This window comes from Siniperca chuatsi, linkage group LG12 (assembly GCF_020085105.1).
Source record: "Siniperca chuatsi isolate FFG_IHB_CAS linkage group LG12, ASM2008510v1, whole genome shotgun sequence".
NCBI classification, from domain to species: Eukaryota; Metazoa; Chordata; class Actinopteri; order Centrarchiformes; family Sinipercidae; genus Siniperca; species Siniperca chuatsi.
The window spans coordinates 7,760,298-7,783,515 of NC_058053.1; the positions used below are offsets into that span (position 1 = coordinate 7,760,298).

At 39.4% G+C, this 23,218-nt stretch overlaps 1 protein-coding gene across 4 annotated transcripts in view; it reads right to left on the bottom strand.

Annotated features, from left to right (window-relative positions):
* pard3bb (par-3 family cell polarity regulator beta b) overlaps nucleotides 1–23,218 on the bottom strand; it is a 212,230-nt gene that overhangs the window by 93,223 nt on the left and 95,789 nt on the right. For 3 of the 4 annotated variants that reach the window (XM_044216503.1, XM_044216504.1, XM_044216506.1), the window contains 5 exons: nucleotides 21,618–21,768; nucleotides 16,336–16,441; nucleotides 15,966–16,096; nucleotides 12,065–12,109; nucleotides 2,757–2,972 (listed from right to left, as the gene is read on the bottom strand). In XM_044216503.1, coding sequence (XP_044072438.1) covers nucleotides 2,757–2,972; nucleotides 12,065–12,109; nucleotides 15,966–16,096; nucleotides 16,336–16,441; nucleotides 21,618–21,768 — 649 coding nt within the window. The remainder of the gene's footprint in view (nucleotides 1–2,756; nucleotides 2,973–12,064; nucleotides 12,110–15,965; nucleotides 16,097–16,335; nucleotides 16,442–21,617; nucleotides 21,769–23,218) is intronic. The other variant, XM_044216505.1, reaches the window with a different exon arrangement.

The window sequence follows — 23,218 nt, forward strand, 5'->3', positions numbered from 1 at the left end:
GAGGGAGTGGGTGGAGAACAGTGTTTTAAAGAGTTGCAAAAGTAGTACTAAAAGAAAATCATTGCATTGGGCTGTTTCCACTTCCATCATTTTGTTAGATTTAAATCAAGTAAACTTAATGCTTACACAAAGAGACTCAAAATTATCAACATAAACAATTGTAGATGGAGGCCCTGACATTAAGCTGAACCATGTTAGCCACGACCCAGCAAACCACTGGCTTGATCAACAGCTAATATTAAACACTCCAAAACATCACAAGAATCATTTACATGTATTCATTTGGCAGACGCTTTAGTACGAAGCGACAATTTTTTTAAGGCTAAGGCAAACAAGGACATCAGATAATCATTATTTTGTATTTAGCTAATGCTCTTTGCCAGATATAGCAGTAAAATCAAGTAACATTTGCAAAATCACATAGCACAATAACACAATACAGTGAAGACCACATATTAGGTTATCACACAAACACAAACAAAAAGAAACAATTACACAACAATGTACATATCCGCAAATGAACAGCCCACATACACACAGGCACATAACGCTAAACTTTCTCTACTCGACATCTCCATGGCAGATTTATTAACTTTACAGTGAATTAATTAACTCTTAGAAATAAGAAAGCAAAAATGTTCAAAGTGTAAACTGTGACGCCTCATTACTTCTTCGGCAGACTGGAGGCCTGGCCTTGAATTACGATGATCACACACACACACACAAACACACACACACACACACACACACACACAGACCACTTGTCAGATTTTATAAGATAACCAAACCTAATTAGTTACTTCAACTGAGATTTAACTTTGTGTGGATATTCACTTCAGCCTTAATTACAAAGACTGTCTCGTAACAGAATGTAATTATAGTTGCATGTGTGTGTGTCTGCAGATGCATGGCTTCATGCTTGTGCTGGACCTTTTTTTGTTTGTTTTTTAGTCAGTTTACAGTAGTCAGCTGTATATACTGTGTATGTGTGTGTGTGTGTGTGTATGTGTGTGTATACACTAAACCAGTCATTCAGCGCAAAAAACAAAATATTTAAAGAGTTTAAACACTCTTTATGAAAAACATCAAGCCTCATTCACAAATACTTTTATCTTACCTTCATTAAGTTGCTCTTAGAAACCGAACCGCAAAGTCAGGAAAACCCTACACCCATTTTACAAAAAGTGTGCAGACAAATGGTTTGTTCTGACCCATTTTTCAGTAGTAATTTCTTTGGATGTTTAGTGAAGGAGATATAAGAAGTATAAAACAAACAAAAAAAAAGAAAGAGATACAAATTAAACATAAGTCAGATAACACATGTGAAAAAGACAGAAAGAGAAATATAGACAAATATTCAGCACTATAATCCATCCCAGCTGACATGACACATCAAAGCCAATGACTCAAAGCCTCTGTTGAATAGTCCTCTTCACAACTAAATTCACTGAAAACTGTGAATCACTGTGGTATTGGCTGGATTCAGCTCAGGATCCCACACAATGCATCAGATACACATGAACCCTGACTAAATATTCACTGTGTACTTATACTGTAAAAATGTTAACAATGTTTGCATTCCTAATCACCAGTGGTCCATAGGTAAAACTGCTAATCCACCTCTCAATAACTGACAGATAGTAGATGATAAGCAGTTACATTTGACACTGAAGTGAAGATGATTTAAGCTCAAGCAAAAGTGTACAAATGTAGAGAAAGAGAGAAACACAGAGAAAGAAAGACAGATCTTCAGTGAACTGTTCTCTGTCAATTAACAGCAGCTCTCAAAGTGTTGAACATTTAGAAAGATAGTGACAGATGTGGCCACTGCGTGTGCGTGGTGTTGACATGCCCTATTAGACCTATCCTGTGTGAGTGTAGTGATCTGAAACAGCCCGACTCATTACTCTAGTGGTGACTGATAAGAGTTTGCTGCTAATAACACAGCTGGGAATTGAAATGCACCTTTTAGTGAAACAAACCAAGCAGCTACCATTTAGTTTCTGGATAAATATTTAAAGCTAAACCCCGGATCAGAATTGAATCACATATTGTAAGGCAATGCTGCTGCTTTGCTTCAGATGTGCTGACACTTTGAAGCACAGTGTTCTTCTGGCAATGCCCTAATTGCTTTGCTGGCGAAATTTCTGGGATGTTATTTCCTAAACTAATCAGAATTGATAACTATGGACGTAAACTGCGCTGAGCTCACCGGTGGCTTTTCCAAAAAATTAGAGGTGGTTGTTATTGGGGAACACATTGAACATAGAAGTAAGCCATAAGTATGCATCAATCGCCATGTGAGAAAAATCCATCTGGAGGCACTGAATATATATGTAAACCATTATGTATGAGTTATACAGATACAAAATCCCTGTCATTTTGGAAGGGAAAGGAAGGAAAAGCAAGTGATATACATGCACATACTAAGATAGTCCTGTCACACTAAACACTCCTCAATCAGTGATGTCAAAAGGTTTTTTGCATTAATTGTGAAGAGAAAAACAGCTGCTGTGACATCACAGATAGGGGTGTGGCCAAAAGTGTGATTCAGTGTTAAATTATCTGTCTCTACCAGCAGTCACAAAAAATTTGCAACAATCTTTTTTCCTTGCCTTCTCCCTGATTCTTCTTTGTCGATAGAACATACAGACTGAGTAACTGCATATATGCAGCACAAAATAAATGAAACACACAAAAAAAACCAGACACAAATGTCCCCAACTTAACGCACGGACACCCTCTTCATCCCTTACCATCATCATCTTCAGGTGGCCCATCATAGGATTTATCAATAGCTGCTCTGAAGCTCTCATTGCAGCCTCTTCCCCTGACCATATTTTGGCGAGGACGGTGGAATGGGAGGAATTCGGTTTTTTTGTTAACCTCTGACATGGCCGTCTGGAGACTCTCCAGCGAACTGGACTTCTTCAAGCCTAGGGTAGGTCCGAGTTCTACAGGAGCTGATGGAGCTGGAGGGACAAAGAAATAACCACAGAAAAACAGACAAAGATAGACAAAGGGTAAGCAATGTTTCGGTCAGCCTGCTTAGTTACCATCAGAATGCCAAAATTATAAAAAAAACTCATGCCACCAGAGCTGACATTTATTATAGCTTTATTATAATTCTACTAAAATGGCTATGAATGTGTTACTGCCATCAAAAATGCTGCTACAATCAAAAAACAAACAACCTGTTAAGCATGTATACAGTAGGAAGTGTCCAGTTTTGCCCTGGTCTGATCAGACTGTCAAATAGGTTTGCCCTGCTGTGCCTTGCTCTGATTGGTTTAAAAAGCCTGCGGAGACACTGGCTAGGAGCCAGGAGCTGAACTCTTGAGAGCAGAGCCAGGGAAAAAAACAGTGATGCAGTTAACTATGCTGTTGTTGAGTTTGTGATGGATGCGAGGTCTGCTTCACTGTTACTGGTTCTCCATCCATCATGACAAGTTTACTGCGAGAGATATTACTGAGGGAGGAAGGGATCCAGCAGGAAGTATGATATAGAGCAGAGCGATGGATGAGAGGACAGAGCAATGGTGGAAGTATTCAAGGGAGAGTAAGATAAAGATCGGACATGTGAAGTTAAGTTGTGAAGCGTCACAATTTCACAGTACGTAAAGTCCACAAAAAGCGAGGCGTGCCAACTTTGCATGTTCTACTTTAGGTAGACTATCTAGCAATAGTTGCTATCCTGCTGTAGAAACCCAGCAAAAGCTAATGACATGCTGACTCCTGAGGTTGGCCCAAGTTTCAGCCTCAAGCCAACTGTGATGGTCCCACCACTTGTGAGGACTGCTGATTGTGAAACAAAAGAGGGAGAGAAGGCAATGTGTGCTTCCACTTTGGCTTGTCACTGAGTGCCACACAAAACAGGGAGACACTGATGGTGGGCAAGATGGGGAGAAAAGGGACGGGAGGAACAACGACAGGGAGAGAGCAAATTAAGTTTCCTCTGGGGAATATGGTGGCAGCGAGGAAGACAGAGAAAAATGGGGAAGAAGTGAGGAAGGCTGGGCTTGCTGCCAGCTCAAAATACTGGTAATCCTTATACACACACATTTTGGATTCCTTGCTGGCTCTGGCTTGTCGATATGATGCCACTGTGATTCATGATAGCTAAACCTGCATCACTTTAGCTAATGATTCCCTATACACACGACTGCTCTTTGTGTGTGTGTGTGTGAGTGTAAGCGCGCTTATGTGGGGGTTTTTTTAAAGCAGAGGAGATGAGAGGGCTGATGTGACTTCCACATCTATTTAAACAACCATTAACAAAACACACACGCGCACACACACACACAAAGAGAAATAACACACTCTGAGTGTATGCACATGCATAATGTAAGTCGGCTGCTAGCGGAGGAGATGGATAAGGGCCATAGCGTGTGACACTCCCATCCATAAACACAGTCCACATGACATTCAGATGCATACTAAAGCAGTAAACATCATGTAAGTGCTATGTGATTAATCTATATTGAAGTCTGATTATGTAGCTTATTTTGATACAGCTGAACAGGTACACATGTAGAGAAGATAACAAAAGTTTTCTTGTAAGTAGCACATACTGTAATAGGAAATCATATTGTTCTGTCTGCTTTTGCACCCTGAACTTTCAAATGTGCATTCTTGTAAAGAGTCACTCAGGTCTTTTCTCCAAGCCATCTTGATCAAATATCAGGACCAACATGGTCTGCTCAGCATTTTCATATATGTCATAGGATATGATAGGTTAATGTTAACTGCTTAATTGTAACATGTAATACATCTGCATGGAAGCATCTGCATGTGTTATGACCACTGATAACCCACTTTATAATTTCCAGAAGCTTAATAGGACTGTGTACCCTTAGCCACTAGCCTGAAGCAAACTTATATTATCAGATCCTTGGCCAAAGAGCACAGCCGAGTCTTCAATTTTTGGAAAAAATATAAAAAACTATTTTTAAATTATTCTGGGGCTGAGAGTGGTGTGTATTCTTAAGAAAGGTTATGCTTATTTCAATATATAAACCAGTGTCTGAAAACTCTAAGGACCGTGGATTAGAGCTGACGGTAACATTTGAACCAAAGCCACCAAAGGCATGAAAAAACTCAACATGAATTGTCCAGGATTTTTGATGTATTATTCCTTTTATTCACACTCTAATCAAAGTCTTGAAACTCTTCAAGCCAACATGTTTGCAGTTGCCAACAACATTCTCAAAACACAAGCGCCCTCAAAGTTACACCAGCATTTGACGTTTTTATTTCAGTTACAATAAATTCATAATCCGGGACACTTAGGCTCAAAAGACATGTCTAGATTTGTACCCATCAGTGTTTAGTCACGCATTGCTTTCTGTAGATTAATACATTCCATATGAAATGTGATGTTCCTCATTTAAAATCAGAGTAAGGAGGCAGGGTCAAGGTTCATTTTCCACTGGGAATCGACAAAGTTTGAGGGCAAATGCAGTCTGTTTAAGAAGTCTAACACAGAAGTGCACACTGTATGTACACAGAAAGTGACCTCTGAGTCCAAACTTGTCTTTTTGCAGAGGGTTGGGTAGTAAGATGAAATAAATAGTAGCTTAAATAAATAGCTTAGTGGTGTTGGGCACACACACATACAAATATATAACTACAAGCACACAGACACTGGGTGATGAGCATGCATCCACATACTCTAACACACACACTTTGGTCTTTCACACACACAAAGTATTTTGCTGTGAGTAGCAGGATTTGTGTCATAAATGTAATTACTGCTGTCCAACTGTAAGATGATAGAATTAAGCTGCTTTTAAAGAGAGAGAGAGGAAGAGAGAGAGAAGAGAGAGGGAATGACAAGCAAGACAAGAGTGGATCTGAGAGTGGGGGGTTGGCAGGGAAAAACAGACACTGTGAGAGGATGCTATAGAAAGAGAAACAAAGAGACTGAGCCTGGGAATGAAAGAGAGAGGATGGGAGTGATGAGAGAGAGAGAAAGTAGGAAAGAAGAAAGCAAGGAAAAAGAAATAAAAAATTAAAAACAAAACACAAAGATAGAGAATGCCAAGCTATCCCAAGGCTATTTTGTTGGCAGGAAGGCAATGGGCTACTTTCAAAGTCAAAATTACACCAAGGAGCGGCTTAGCAGCAGGCTGCGGCAACAAAGCCAGCAGACTCAACAACAGCACCAACTTCTAGTACACCAAATCACACTTCATAAAGCTCTCATAAGGAGATGCAACTCAAGTTATGCTTTCTATTTCTACATTATATACACCCAGACACTATGTTTTCAGTGAGGAGGGTTTCGACTTCTCTCACTGTCCCATCACTGGAAGTTCCCTTTTATTTCAACCCAAAGTTTAAGAAAAAACGCTACATCACAGCCGAAATACTTCACTATCCAACCCAGCTGCTATAGCAGGATACTGTACAGTGTGTAAAAGAAAACAGCATTGTGAAACCATTCTTTTTATGCAATCAGTGAATGTTTGACGGCACATATACTGAACTCTTTATATAATACAGTACATCCTAAAGGCGATGACATGGCTCTTAAGTGTTGACCGTAAAAATTGTTTTCTTGTGTATGTTTTTACATGCTCATGTGCCTTCCTCAACGTGTGATCACTCATAAGAGGCATGGTGTGTGAACTAGTGAGAGTATGTGTCATGTGTGTATCTGAAATATCCATGGCTGTGGAAGGAAGATCATTCCTGTAAGCAACACTTTTCTTGCATATTATATATGTGTGTGTTATGTGGTTCAATCTCCCAGCAGATGAAATGAGGTTTTGCTATCCCACTGGGCTCCATAATAATTAAACGGGCATCATAAACCTTAAAAACTTATGACATCATCCTCATCCTCATGTCAGTATTTACTGCTTCACACTGATCTTAATGCATTGAACAGCAACAACTTAAAAGGAAATACTAAGAAATATAAGATATAATATAAGAAATAATATACTGAAAAAAAAAGCCTAGAAAAACTAAATCAGTTTTTTAGTATTACTTTTTGGGCAGGAATTTAGCTTTAGTCACTATAACGTGTTATAACAGAGAAGAGCTACAGTACATGTAGTGTCCTGTAGTTCAAGATGTGGACATTACGACAGTTTCTTTCTTGTACACAAGCAAGCGCACACACTCTTCCACAAAACACACAAAACTCTTCCAAAATGAATCCATCATAGGGATTGTAACTGATTAGTCCAGGACAGAAACAAATGGCTTCCCTCCCTCTTTGCCTCTCTCTCTCTCTCTCTAAAGCATCATACAATATACAGTAGAGTACATGTCATTGATCAGTGTGTAGAACCTGATAGAGATGAATGGCTGTACCAGCAAGAACTGACAGCATTGACCATCTCCTGATTACTGCTCACCTTTATTGGCTTACTGTGGGAGATGGAGAGGGGTCAAAGGGCATTCAATATACAGAGAGGCAGCCAGGACTACACACAAAGACAATGAAACGTCAGTGTGTGCTAAACACATCAGACAGAGGCAGACACCAATAAACCACATGCACAAGCAAAAGGTATTCAAGATGAAGCGCACACACACACCTGCGCACATGAACACGCAAAGTGAAGTATAATGATAAAAACGACGGAGAAGCAGGGATTGCTTAGTTCAGCTGTTTGAATTCTGTGTCTAAGAACGGCTGTAAAGAGCTAATGTGTGGTGGCACCAAGTAGCATTCGCGCACTGCATACAACCACGCAAACACACAGGGACACGCGCACACAAAGATGTACTGCTCTCCCTGTGACAAATTAATCCATCAATCCACATCAGCCTAACAAGGTGGCTTTCAGGTTAAATCCACAGCAAAGTCTGCAAGAGCCAGAGAGAGCAGGAAACAATGAAAAAAGAAAGAAAAAAGGCAAGAAAAAAATACAGAGAGAGATGAGAGAAATGAAGAGACAATCGCAGAGAGGGATATAGGGAGATGTGGCTCTCTAAAGACGCAGTTTTGGCAGAGTCTTGTCAGTGTGTGGCTGTCATAGTCAAAGTCAAAGTTCCACTGGGGAGAAATTCAGACAATGGGCTGCACCAGTCTCCCTCAGCATCACACCGGCCCCCTGACGCACACACACAGACACACACATTTTGTTGAATGTTGTTCATTCTAAGCTCCTCTGCCTGTTTGTCAGCCTCTAAGCCTGAGTGGCGTTGGCAAGAAAGAGAGTGAGCAAGAGAGGGCAAGAGAGTGACCGGGAGAGAGAGAGAGAGAGCTGGTGGTGGGTGGAAGAACAAAATAAAGCAAAACAAAGACATTAAAACAGAAAACTACAAACAAAAGCAGGCAAGCATTTTGGCTATTGAGTATTTCTGTAATACCAGTTTACTGCATGAAAAACTTGACTTGGGTGTGTTTGTGTTTGTGCATGGGAGTGTGTCCTCACAAATGAGAATAATTCCACAAAATGAGACCAGTTTACCAGTCGAAGCACCTGTGTTGGGACTTGTGTGTGACTATTAAATACTCTCACACACATTTAAGAAGTGCATAACTGAAGACATTTGTACACATGCGCACATACACATGAGCTCCGGGCTGTCCCCATCACAAAAGGAAAACACAGTGAAAGAAACACAGCTGCAACCATTTGTTTTATGTCCCGTCAGCAGTGTGTTCGACTGTACTGTTCTATTTAAAGCGAGTTGAGGAGAGAATCAGTCTACACTCGTGAAAAATATGGACTGTATATTCTGTATTTTCACAATGACGCTGTTCATGTCTGTATAGCTATACTGTATATTATGACAGTGACATGAATTATATCTAATTATAATTTATTCTGAAGCATCCTTTCTGTCATTGTTACTGTATTTCACGTGTTTCCTCTTCCACAGCCGATCTGATTTATCATTGGAATGATTGAGCTCTTATTTCTCTGTGCCACCACAAAGACGTCAGGCATGTCTGACCACAAAGCTCGAGAGAGAGAGAGAGAGAGAGAGAGAGAGAGAGAGAGAGAGAGAGAGAGAGAGAGAGAGAGAGACACACACACACACACACACACACACACACACACACACACACACACACACACACACACTCAAGTAGTGCATTTACATGGTTTCTTATTCTGTGTTAGTATTTAGAATAGTAGAATGCTGAAATGAGGACTTTTCGATGCAGCAGAGTGTTTATTAATGACAAGTATTTTTATTTTTTTCAATTTACTGAAGGGAGTTTCAAAGATTCGCTCAGCTGCAGCCTACACACACGGGAAACCCATTTAGTCACAAAAACACACTCAGTCACCCACACCCGCTCACTTTCAGGGAAGGTTTCCACACATGCATACACACACACACACACACACACACACACACACACACTTTGTAATGTGGTCTCCCATTTCCGTCACTTTGCATCTCAGATTCTGCAAAATTATAATATAATATGAAATCTTCCAAGGCTCACATTTTCCACAGGATGATGGAAACTTTCCATTACCATAACATTACCATAACAGTAATAATTTCATGTGTGCGTGAGCGTGTGTGTTCTTGTGGCGTAGTTGCCCAGTGGTTTCTTGGGGTGTGGAGGAAAAGGCCATTGCTGGAAGTGAAAACAGCATTCCCAGAAGTCATTGTCTTTAAACTCATCACCTTCCAGGACCCCACCCCTCCCCACCCCTCTACCCCTCTTCTCTCACCAAAGTCCATGCAGCTGTTTGACGTCTCGGTGCAGGGGTGTTGGAAGCATTTCAGTTATAAAAAATACATTAGAGCAAAGGAAAGTGGGTTGGAAAAAACTGTCACGCTTGCCAGGCACACACTCTCTTTAACAGCTCTCTGGGCTATGTAGCACTATAAAACAGGACACATGTTGACAAGCAACAGGTAAAGGGAACAGGCTTGAGTAAAAAAAAACGTCTGGAAATCAAACAGGGGGGGGGAAAGATAGATGCCCTTAAAGGCTTTACTGGACATTCAACAGGCATATTAATGGGGAAAAACACAGCTAAAACTAGAAAGAATTTTGCATGTGAAAAAAAACTTGGCAACTTTCAGATATCACCTCAACCTAAAATTAAAACCTAAAACCGCGACCTAAAACCAATTTAGATTCGGTGATAACAGAAAACAAAGAGACTCAGTTAAAGGCGCTGAAATTGCCATGTCGTCTGTCCCAGTCCAAGATTTCAGTCAATAAAAAATAGAGTTACAGGACGGGCTAAACCGTATAAACTATTTTTGTTTTGCAGTATGTGCTCTAGATAAAAAAAACAAGCTGTAGCCTACAGCGCAGTACAAAAAAGGAGAGCAAATTGAAGAAAATACCATCATGTACCAAATTTGCCCTGTATTGCACTGAAACTCCAGCTTCACAGTGTATCACTTTGGTTATTGCACCACTAAAGGACAATATCAAATAAGGCGAGTCCTGCATTATTTCTTAATCTCGTGGCCCTGGCTTTAAGAGGAATTCTGTATCAAAATCTAGTTTTTAAAATTTAAATATACTGTATTTAGTTTATATTGTGCTCACTTGGTGAACATTCCTAAATAAATTTGTGTGAGCAGGGCACAGGAGCACAATAGGAGCAATAGGAGCACAACAGCAAAGTTTTGCCCCAAGACTCCATAACAGGTTAGTCTGGCCATGCTCCATAACTTTATTGTACTGTTCCACCCAAATTACCAGCATTATTTCCCAAGCTTGCTTTATGTCATTTACTCAGGTCTGTCTGTGAGAGAAAATGTGCTCTCCATGTACTGGAATACAAAGTCATTGATAATGAGAGCGATTTCATTTTACACTCGTAAGTAATTCATAGTTATTCAAGGTATTTCCATTTTGCAGTCTTCTGATAGTGAACAGGATAAATGGCGTCATATGTTCATATTCAGTTTGCTGACGATCAAAAGCTTTGTTTTGAAAACCTATAGGAATATGCAACCAGAGTCTATGACACTAGAGTTGTACAGTAGTTTTTCTTCCAACAAAGCCTTACCTCTCCATATTTACCATTTCAATCCCTCTGAAGTAATCCTCTTTTCCTGTACAAGATGTTCCCCCTGCCTTCCTTTTTACATCAGTATTTCTTGTCCAGAACACATTTAACCACAGAAGTTCTGGCTCATACAACATGCTTTCTGGAGTACAGTTACACTTTAGCCCCAAACCCAAGATGGGAAACTGAAAACTCAAAAGGAAAAAAGGTTTTCCCCCATCTTTTCAGCTGTTAGAAGGGGAGTCATTTCTGTTTTATTAGGGTTTCACTCTAATAAATGTTTAACTCTGCCTTGCATTCTTTCCATATCTTGTCTTTTACACTCCTTATATTGCCTTGCTTGCTCCCTTAAGAATGGATATGGACCTAGTACGTAAAAGTCAGCACCACCATGTATAAAACTGAGGCACAGTGGAATGTGGAAAAAGGCTGGACTGACTGATAACAATAAAGTGGCAGACAGCAAGACAGACACACATACAGTGAAATAAAGTAGATGGCTCTTACATTCAAGTAGCTACAAATGAAATGGAGGAGACTTCAAGGTGAAATGAAAAACTCAAACATCAAACTTTTAAATAGAAGTGTGTGAAAGCTACTAAGGTGAGCAGTTTTGAAGCACCAGTCATCTCTGTTTCCATTTTCCTTTTATATGAGTGTGTCCTCTTCCATTCTCTTTCTCTCTCTTACCCTTAAGAACAGGTTGTTGTGATTTCTCACAGAAAAAAAAAATAGAATTCAAACTGGAAGGGAAAACAGATAGCTTCTTGTATCTTTAATACACTAGATTATACAGTACATGTGTACATTGTGTATATACTTTTTGTTTGTTTATACTTTTTTTTATTTTATTGTAGTAGCAAATCATAAGTCAGCCACATGATGTAATTCATTCTGATTAGCAATTCCTTCCACATCACTGTTTCCTCACCACATTCTGTTTCTTACTGTTCTATAATTCTTTGGTCTGGGAGTTTGTCTCTTTTCTTCCTTTGCTGTTTCTTGGTGTCTTCGGATTTTTGAGAATTAGGCAGCAATGTGTAAAAGTGTTTCAGTGTCTCTCTATGTCTATGACATTGATCATGTGCAAGTGTAGGTTGTCTTACCTGCAGCGTTTCCAACCAGGGATCCGACGTTGCTCTCATCTGCCACTGAAACAAAAGAAACACATGTTAATATACATACAGTACATACACTCACACACTTTCCATTGCTGTATAGATCACTCCCTTCCCTTCTGCATTTTCTTGTGCCTGGCTTGCCAAATGTAAAAAGGTCAAACTGCTGTCCACATGTTCCTTATCCCTAAAAACCTAAAACCTGTTTTAATTGTATTACATTTCTCCTTCCTGCCCTTTTCTCAGCCTCTCCTTCTCTCTCCATCATTCTCTATTATTCTTTATGTCCTGTTTTACAAGATGGCGGAGTAGCTGCTCTTTTTTTCCTGTGATGTTATGTCAGCTTCACTGCTACTGAAGTCATTTCCCTTCCTCCCTTCTCTCTCACTTCATTTGTCTTTCACCCTCCCTTCTCTCCTCCAGTCTCTTACCTCCTTCCTCTGTTTTTGCCACTACCCCTAATCTATCCCTTTCACCTTCTGCCCTTTACCCTCACTTCTCTTCTCAATGTTTTCATTTTTTCTTCAGTTATACCCATTTCATCGAGCAGTGCGCTCTTCCCTCTTTTGATCACCATTCTCTCCATCACTGCTCCTTGTTAATCCTCCTTTCACTTTCTACCTCTCCCCCAGTCTTTCTTTTGCTTTTTCTCCATCCTTCCTAAAGCCACAAAAGCAGGCCAATGCCAACAAGGAACACACTGACTGGTAGCAATCAAACACACACACACACACACACACAGTCAGACCACAAAAACCAAGCAGTAACATGACTTCTCCCAGCAAATACTTTTCTAATGAAAACCAAGCCTAAAGTGTAATTCTAGCTGTGTGTGTGTGTGTGTGTCTGACGGCATCTGTCTGCGGTGAATCAACATGACTGCCTCAGCAGCCTAGTAGTTTGTGGATCACTGTGTGTGTGTGTGTGTGTGTGTGTGTGCCTACTTCAGCAGATCTGCTGATGCCACGTGTGTGACGCACAGAGGCCTCTTATTAGTCTCAGAAAGATCCAAACATGTATACACACATACAAACACACTAGGGTTGTCACTTTTTCAGAAAACCAAGTTTAAACTAACACAATTACCAACATGTAATTCATTCTGATTAATTCACGCGTAACCTACGTTGTCTAATCCTAAACTGAGTTAGAGAATTGACGTTGTTCTGTTCGTATTTGCGGAGAAACAGCCTGAATGAAAACTGAGAACAAAACCTAAAGACAGGGAGAAGGGCAAACACTGACAGAGGCGAAGGCAGAGCGAGAGAAAAACAGACAAAGATGGAGTGAGTGAGAAGGACAGTGACAACCATGGAGGGAGTTCATAATTTGGAACCAATCTTAAATTATTCTTACATTTTTAATTGGGCTGGGTTGGAAAATTAAATCAGGACAAATTAAATAAAAATGAAATTATGTAACTGACCCACGAATCAAATGCTGAGAATGCTTTCTGTCTCTCTCTCTTTTTTTCTTTAGACAAACACACACACTTTACCACAAAGACAACAGCCAAAATAAAGCATGGACTTATACCCAAACAGTACAAGTTTTTACACTTTGTCAAAATGTCGTTCAGGCTTGCTGGCCTGTTTTTGCATGAACAAAAATAATAAATACTATTTTAAAAAAGATAGTCAGTGGCTACATTGATGATGTTGGAGCCACATGAATCCTGTCCGTATTTAAACAGTTCTAACACTAATTTGTACTTAACATTTTGCATCACACTATAATGACACATGAAATGGAAGATACAGAGGATATTATACCATTATGATGGCATCTGTGTGTGTGTGTGTGTGTGTGTGTGTGTGTGTGTGTGTGTGTGTGTGTGTGTGTGTGTGTGTAAAATTTTCTTTTAACTGTTAACTCAAAAACTAGACGACATAAACTTGTGACGGCATGTTTACGCCACATGTCCCACCGGTGCTGATATGATTTTGAAAGCATTTACATACAGTACTAATGAGCAAAATGTGATTTCCATATGGTTACGCAAAGACAAGTATGCTGACTTTATTACCTCATTAGCAACCTGGTTATGGTTAATATTTTGTGGTGATTATACCAGGACTTCAGGAGTGCCTCTTGTTATTGGTGTACTATATATTTGTTTCCAGAACATTCCCCCTGTTCTTTCAAAACTTAGAACATTGTACGCAACCCCTAAGACTCTAAGAGAGATTGCCATGATTTTTTTATATGAACAAAATTAGCTTTGTGTACTTCTTTTCATCCAGGTCCTAAATTGTGTACACCTTCGTAGCATTCTTGTGTTGTTTGTGATGTGAGAGCAATCTGTTGTCCTGAACTTTATAGAAACATAGGGCATGCTGGGAACATGAAAATGCAGATGGGGAGGGAGATCTAGCGGGATTTCAGGCTAGTCTACAGGGATAACATTTATCCCCAAAGGTCCTCCCCTTTACATTATGTCTTAATATAATATAATATATAAAACAGCATCTTAATCTTAGCTAAATTTTGCTCCCCTACTGTCGGTAAAGAAAAGCAAAGACAGACACATTTGTTAATAAGCTGTTATTACTGCTGCACTGAAAACACATCATGCCATTCAAGCAATAATGTGTTTGTCAAACATTCTGTGAAGATCAAGTGTGTAAAAATACAAATGAGGTAATGTACAGACATACAGTACTTACCATCAGTCTGTTATTCATGTATAAATGGATGTATTTGCCATTCAAATAGTCTCCTGCTCTTTTGTCTCATTTTCTCTCTCTCACTCTCACACATACTGCTGGCAGCGGAGCCAGTTTGAGGAGGAGGACTGAGGGAAGTGACATTTGAAACAATAAGCTTTTGTTGCGCTGCACCATCCACTGACATATTACACAGATGTATGCATGAGCACAGACACAACTACACACATACACATATTTCTAAAGTTGACTTTTTAACAATCACTGAAATGTCACTGAACCCTCGCATCAGAATATCTGCAATCAGAGAGCAACAGGTGACAAAGCTGATTTGGGAAGCGGGATCACAGTGGCAGCAGAAGTAGCCTTTATAACTGTTTTGGTGTTGTTGTTTTTTTCATAAATAAAAGACCATAATGAAGCTGAATTAAAAATCCTGCGACACAAATTGTGACCCATTCTCATTTTCTCATAAATGAGAATTAAGAGAGAAAGAGAGGGAGTACTTGGCTAACTGTAGATTTATACATGAAAAAGTGTCACAGCGGGTCATTCCTACAGTAAGATTAGAGTGTTCTCCAGCCACTGGAGCTGCGGTAGTCACAGAGAAAATCACTTCAAGGCAAAGAGACAATCAACTGTCTCTCCACTTTCTCCCACTGCCTCAATCTCCACGTTAACTTATATTTCCTCTCTGTCACCTGTCATCTATACTCTTCTTATTCTGCGATACAAATCTTCACCCTCAGAAGAACTTTCTTCTGATATCGATGGAGCAAATGGGTTATGTTTTAAATATTACCACAATTCAGACTTCAATGTATGACACATAAGTGCTTTCATATAAACAGTCATGGACGCAAACACTGAAACATGCAGGTTATTGCGATGACCACGCCAGATAAACACACCAAACCATGTCTGGATGACCAATCAGATAACATATTTTCCCATTCAAGTAAGCACACACACAGACAGACAAAAATTTGATCAACACTGTTTTCACAATCGCAGAAATCATGCAACAGGCATGCTTCCCCATCTGCATGTGCAGCTGTGAGTATGTGTGTGGTTGCACAGTACGCAGGTGTCAGTCTGCATGTGGCTTTGAGGAGCATGCTGTTGGTGCAGCAGCCATGCATCAGCAGGGATATTTCAATTTCTGTGAGGATAAGATGCATGCAGCCACCATGCATAGCAGATAAACAGAAAAATCTCCCCACCAGTGTGCTGCTGGTTCTGAGTCATACCCAGGTCCATGCTCTTGGAGGCTTTAACATGCTGGAACTGCCGCTGGTTCTGGCTCTGGGTAGGAGACTGGGGCTCAGCCGGGCTAGAGGTGTGGGAGTTTTCCCTGGAACAAATGTATTAGACAGTCACTACATACAATACTGTTGGTAGAGCCTTGACAAGTAGAGCACTCTGATTATTTCTTGTGGAAGTTACATTCTTAGCACACGTTAGTCGCAATGTTAGTCTAGCATCCATACTTGGTTTAGTTTAGCTATTTATTTAATTTCTATGTGCATATCATTCATATATAAAGCACTCTGTATGGCAACTTCGTAAGAAACAACATACACTACCACACACCTTTCCTGTAGATAGGAGTGTTGAGTAGAGCTGCTGAACTCTGTTTCATGTCCATACAGCTCCCCCTCCTCTTCCTCGTCCATGTGAGAATAACTCCCATTGGTCACTGAAAAGCAAAAAGGAAAAAAAGACAAACCATGGTTGTCTTTTCTGGAGCACAGCAGCTGTGATTTGCTTGAATTAATTTTGGTTACAATAAATACCAAAAATCCACTGAAACTTCTCAGACCACTCCTATAGCAAATGTATGTCCATTCATACAATATGTCACGCATGTTTGGATAGCCATTACTACACCAAAATACAGTACAACACACTTCCTTTTCGATCTAGTGTAACACTGATGAGCATGTTAGCAGGTGACTCTTCAGGAGAACTGCTCTGTCCCCTCTCACTCAGACAAAACAAAGCTGAGTAGAAGTTTAAGATCAGTTTACTGTGTCACATTTTGCAAAGATAAAGAAAATAGTACAAAAATGTCAGCAGTTGGTAATAATTTGCAGTCTTTCTGGTGTTTTGTTTATAGAGAAAGTAACTGAGTGATGTAACCTGGAAACAGTGTCACTAAACTATAATTCAGATGAATAAATGCGCAACAAGGGGGTTCAACAGGCTAGCCAATGAATGAGGTAACACAGAGCCTTTCTGATCAATTCAATAACAGTTGGCCAGCACTCTTACACACCCAAACCAACACAAACGTCTGCTGGCAGGCTTGACAGGGCCTTGCATGAAGATTGAGACGAACATACTGAGCACATGAAGAGAAAGGGGACTCTGCTGCAGGAGTGTTTTGACAAGTTTCTGAGGATAACCTGATATTTTTTCCACCCAACAGGTGAAAAATGGTCACTATCGATGTCCAATGGAAATGCCATCAATTAAAATTGACCACAGCCACCATGGTTTGTGAAACCACCTTTGAAGCCCACAAGAGGTGATTATTTGATGTTTGAAAAATGGGTGGAGGAACACTTTAACCAAACACAGACTACTCTGTTGAATTGTTATTATAAACATAGTCCATATGTAAAAAAAAAAAAAAAAAAAAAAAGAAAAAGGAAAAAAAAGTGGATTAAACCTCATTGAGCTTCATTGACAAAAGGTCTTGAAAAACTGGAGTGGGTGAAAGACAAGCGAAAGAGTGAAACGGAGAGAAAGATAAGCAGTTGGATGAGGAAAACTATAAGGGAAACAGAAAGAGGATGAAAACCACACAGCAAATGCAGCTGCTCTACATCTGCAGAAGTTGCTGCAGATGTTGCTCAGTGATATGGCTGTGTCTGCTTGATAAACGAGTTTGTGTCAACTTGATACACAGACACACAATCCACCCAAGCACAATTTACATACAGTCATCACTTCTCAGAGTGCATAGCTGCCACACAACACATGCTGCGATTATTGCACAATCTTCACTGTGTGTCCTTTATGTGCTTGCATCCGCACATGTGACTGGAAGTAGAGATACTAGAGCTGGAGAGGAAAACAGCAGCGTCTGAAGATATCACATCCTCTCATCTCTATCCCTCCCCTCTCACTCTCTCTCTACACTAATCACCTGCTTTATTTTTCTTCTGGTCCCATTCTTGCAATCTGATATTTTGGCTGTCATTTATCGCTCCTTTCAGATCTCCCATAAATCATTTTATCTCCCACTCAGTTTTCAGCCCTTTTTTTTTTTAAACTTCCTCCCTCCTCCTCACTGCCAGCACCTTAATCAGCTGAACTGTCAAAAACCCATTCTTCTTTCACCTCACACACACACACACACACACACACACACATACACACATCTGCTCTCACTGACTCCCACTCTTTGAAGTGAAAAAGGAATTTGCTGCGTGGATGATAGATCAATAGCAGTTTGCTCCAACAGCAGATACAGTATATGCATCTTTTGTACTCAACTTTTTCTTCCTTCTGTCTTTATTTGTCTACAATGTGTCTGTCTAATCATCTCTCTCTCTCTCTCTCTCTCTCTCTCTCTCTCTTACTCCCCATCTCCTCCATCTTTTCCCTTTCCAGTGTATCACCAATTTTACATTTAAATCCCATGGCTTATGAGAATTCCAAAAAAACAAGGGCCTGTATCATTAAAAGATGCTTCAACTTTCTGGTCAGAGTCAAGTCCATTTTACCTCAACAGTAATCTTATATCAGCAATCCAAGCTGACTGTGACTTTTAATCAATGGAGGATCCAAAGACATGGTCCTCCCTTCTACACTGACACCAATTTTAATTACTGATTGACTGATTTTTCACTTTGCAAAAAAGTACTGTGAAACATTTTACTCAAGTTACAGGATTTTTAGCAAAAAGAAAGTGATTTGTCACGTAAATATCACATCACTGCTGTATATCATTTTGATTTTAAAGAAGTACTCAAGGAATTTGTTACTGAACTTCCATCAAGTTAGAGGACTTGCAACATAGACATTAAAAGCAGGAATGGTCAAAATTGATGTAGAGGCTGAGATATCCTAAATTTTGGTCCCTAGAATGGGTCAAGCTCTAAAAACAGTGGATCCTACATGTCCCATAATGCAACTTGATAGCATCCTTAATTACACGCTACCTGCCTTTAAATGTCTGTGTCTTTCAAACTCTACACCTCTCGTTTTTTAACACAGGAATTCAAATTTAGTAGTGTCCAAGCTCAAACCAATATTGCCCCGATGACATCGTCACGGTCATTTTCTCAAACTTGACAAAGCTCCTCCAGATCTACAGAAAACATTATACAACTGCTTTCACAGGCTGAGTAGTGCTAGCCATGACGAGTAAACTGATCTTCATGTGAAAAATCAGTGGTCCTTTAGTGAAAATACATACACTGCTGGGTCATTATCATATAAGGGCATTTTGGTTTTCAATCATTGTAGAAGATTGCATAATATTTGAAGCTAGAATAAAACTGTATTATATTTTAGTTCATCCCGAGTAGATTAATTCTCCAGAGAGAGAGGGGGGTATACAAAGAGGCAAAGTGCATAGAAAAGGAAAAAGTGAGAGAGAGGAAGAATGAGATGCAGCGATGGATAAGAGACAAAGAGAAAGATCTATAAATCCAAAAATAACACATCTACATAAATACATATGTAGAGAATCATTAAACTCAATTTATTCTTCTGCAAAAGCACACATCAGTGCAAGAAAAACATGTCTTCATTTTCATTTGGACTTTAATGCCAAATAAAATGGATTCAATATGTGAAATAGTTCATTAGGAGAGTAAAATACTGGCACACGTGTACACACACATACAAAAATACACACCAACTGATAACAATCTGCACACGCAACAACTCACATAGCCTGAGAAATGTGCTTACTGTATACAGACACACACATACACATGCACTAATGTGTGTATGTAAATGACACCATAGCTGAGGTGAATTTGAACAGAAAAGTGTATTCAAGGTCAGAGCTGTTTACCAGATTTAGTATAAACACACAAAAACAACACTGTTTGATACTCGCCAACAATCCCTGAACCAACACACTCACGCACACACACACACACACACACACACACACACACACACACACACACACAGCAGCCATTAACACATTTCTAAACAGGCACAGATATCATTCTGAAACAAACATACACAAATAAATATACACACTTTTTAACAAACAAGCACACACACACAAACACACACACAGGCAGATCCCAACACTGAGGATAACACAAGCTCGCTAACACACACACACAGATCGCACACAAGCACATGCAGATAATATAGGGATGGCAGCGGATAGAGTTAGCGAGAAAGAGCAATATGAAGCACAAAGAACTAAAATAACTCTGTACAGACCAACCCTGAGAAACAGAAGAGATAAATAAAAGCAGGGAGAGAGAGAGCTAGGGAGAGAAATTAAAGAAAAAACAAGGCCAGAATAGTCTCTAATTAAGGCTGCAGTGTAGATGGTAAAATCAGTTTTGTTTATGTTTGTTTTAATTTTGTTTTATCTTGGAGACATTGTTTATTTTTCATGATTATTAAACTTATTCAGCGCTTTACTGAACTTATTGATATGTGGTATAAATGATACGGCCACCTTTGATGCTGCTTCAATGGCAAAAATAAATCAGAAAAACTAAATCACAGAAAAGTGAGTTCAGCTAAAATCAGGGATGGAACAGGGTCAGAATGAACTGGAACACTGTTTCAGGAGGAAAAGTCGGGGCAGAACAGCGTTCCAGCTGAGTTTTTGAAAATGTTTTTTTGGAGAGAAAATTGTGTCTGTGTAACTATTCCACACTGTAAAGTGTGTGTGTGTGTGGGGGTGTGTTGAGGGTGAAAATGTATCAGAAACAAGCAATTTGTGGTGAGCGATTTCATAAAAGCATGCAGGGTTCCCCCAGTTAATTCTGGCCATCTCTACCACTGCCTCGAATGGAAACAGCCCTGAAAGTAGAGCTAAGAGCATTTGGGTATACATCTTTGTTAAGTGCAAACAGTCTAAATGGTCTAATTAACGTTTGTGTATATATCAGCATTTGTCCAAAAGCCAGTAAGTATGGTTCAAATGAATGCTTGAAAAATGAATGCTTGAAAGATTATATTTAATATAAGAAAATAATGTGTAGTGTAGATTACCACAGTTACATCATGGTCCTGTGGGCTTTTAATAAACAAAAAAAATAAATAAATAAACTGGGAGGCTGTGCTTATAACAAATATTAATACTATACTTTAACTACAAAATAAAAATTGTGTTGTTTTGGTTCAAACTTATCATTGGCCCTCAATACAGTTTTCTCAGTTAGCTCTTGAATTTCATTAAAAATACTAAATGCACATTGCCAGACTACAAAAATATAGCATCTGTAAAAATGAAAAGGTTAACATCCCTTGTGCTAACTTTGGGCTCAGTATTGTTTTGTTAACACAGGTGCCAATACAGTACCAGAGTTTTGCTACTGATAGCAATTTGTTAATACCTTAGTTTAAAGAATATAAACTAGAGAACTTTAAAACCCCTTTTTTTCCATTTTACAAAATAACTTCACAATGAGTTTTTATTAGCCGCCATCCAAGAACATAGCCTTAATAACATTCAGTCTCAAATTAGCAATGTTTCCTGATTTCCTAAGTAAACAATCTGAACGAGCATTTGATGCCAACTTTTGATACTTGACAGTTAATGGTCACCGATGCTATGGAGACATTTCAGTCAATACTTTCTTTAAGAAAATCATGCTGTATGTAAATGTCATGTCTGTTAGCCTGCTGACCGAACACTGATGAGAAAAAATTCCGCTCACCATTAGATCCATAGAGAGTGTTGTTCACCATGGGAGGGTGAATGGGGCCATTAGTCTGACTGCCCAATCCTGTCTGACCGACTGGGCTCACCAGTCCTGACAGGCCGGAGGAGCTGTCAAATGAGCGATTGGGTGACACCCCATGTTGATCCTAAAACAGGGAGGAATCAAATACTACTTAACACTTTGAATTCATACAGACAGATAATAGTCAGTGATGGCTACCTAAATTGCCACTTTTTGTAAAGCAAGCAAAAGCAGCTACAACTGTGAAAGGGTATTATTATTTAAAGCTTCAATAAAACCTTGAAATTAAGTCTGAAACAAATACATACATAAAAACATGCTGATGAAATGTTTAATAGTTTGGGGAAATTGATGTTTCTGTTACTTTTATTGAACCGTTTTTTTTTTTTTTTTTTTTAATGTAAGTGTCTGGTACGTCGATTGCATTTAAATGAGGTGATGACCAGGAAGTGAGTGAGGGCTTTGTAGTGATCTATTCAAACACAATTAGATGTCAAGGAGATAGAAGAAAGAGAGGAAGAGGGAGACACTCAAAAGACAGTGGCAGATCAAGGTGAAAGAGGGGACCACATTTCCCATGGCCTGTAGGATTGTAACGGTCTTCAACACTGCTTCAGTTTTCTGAGTGTGTGGCAGTGACAGTAATACTGACACCTATCCCCTCGAGGGATGACCCTCTTAGGGCCCTGTAATAGTCAAACAAAGCATTCATTCCAGTGTTGATGTGCGTCTTTGTGTGTGTATTATTGCTTCAGGAATTTAATTTGCATTTATTTGTCTTCTGTGTGTGTAGAAAACAGTATGTATTCATTAACATATGTATGCCATTTTGGCTGTGTGGTTCAGTGTACTTGTGCGTATCTGCCTGTCTGTGTAGACTCAGCCCTCCAATCAAACAACAAAGAAGACATAACATTACTGTGTGTGTGTGTGTGTGTGTGTGTGTGTGTGTGTGCAATAAATCCTTCTTGTCATCTTCCTCTTGACCCCCCACTGAGCCCCAGCTCCTGCCCCTCACCCAGCGTCTCCCCAGTTCCAACCCAGGACACATCACTCTTCAGTGTGTTAAGAGGTTCTGTGGGGCCCCTCCCCTCCCTGGCTCTCTCCCAGCACACATCCCATTAGCTGGTGTCATAATGCAATCAGATTACTCTCGAAAAACAAATGCTTCTTCAAACAGCAAAATGAGGATGTTGAGGTATAAAAACAATGTTTTTAGATACAGTCAAACGTGTTGGGAAATTTTCTGCATTACATTACCTTGAATCTGTTCTTCTCTGTTCAGTTGTTTTTCCCTGAAGTCAAAAGTCTTACCAGGGACAGGGCTGCAAATAAGCTTCGGCTGGATGCCTTATATATGTTACATTTGTTATATTTTTCCAATGTATCAATATTAACCTGTATTATCTGTCTAGACAAACAAATAAATCTAAATAACTGATCAATCTAAACAACTAAATAAAATAACTGAAAATAATTAAGATCAAGTAAAATAGTACATAGCTTATAATGTGATATAAACCACTAGAAAACAGACAGGAAAAGCAGCACATTAGCAAGACTTTATTTTGTTG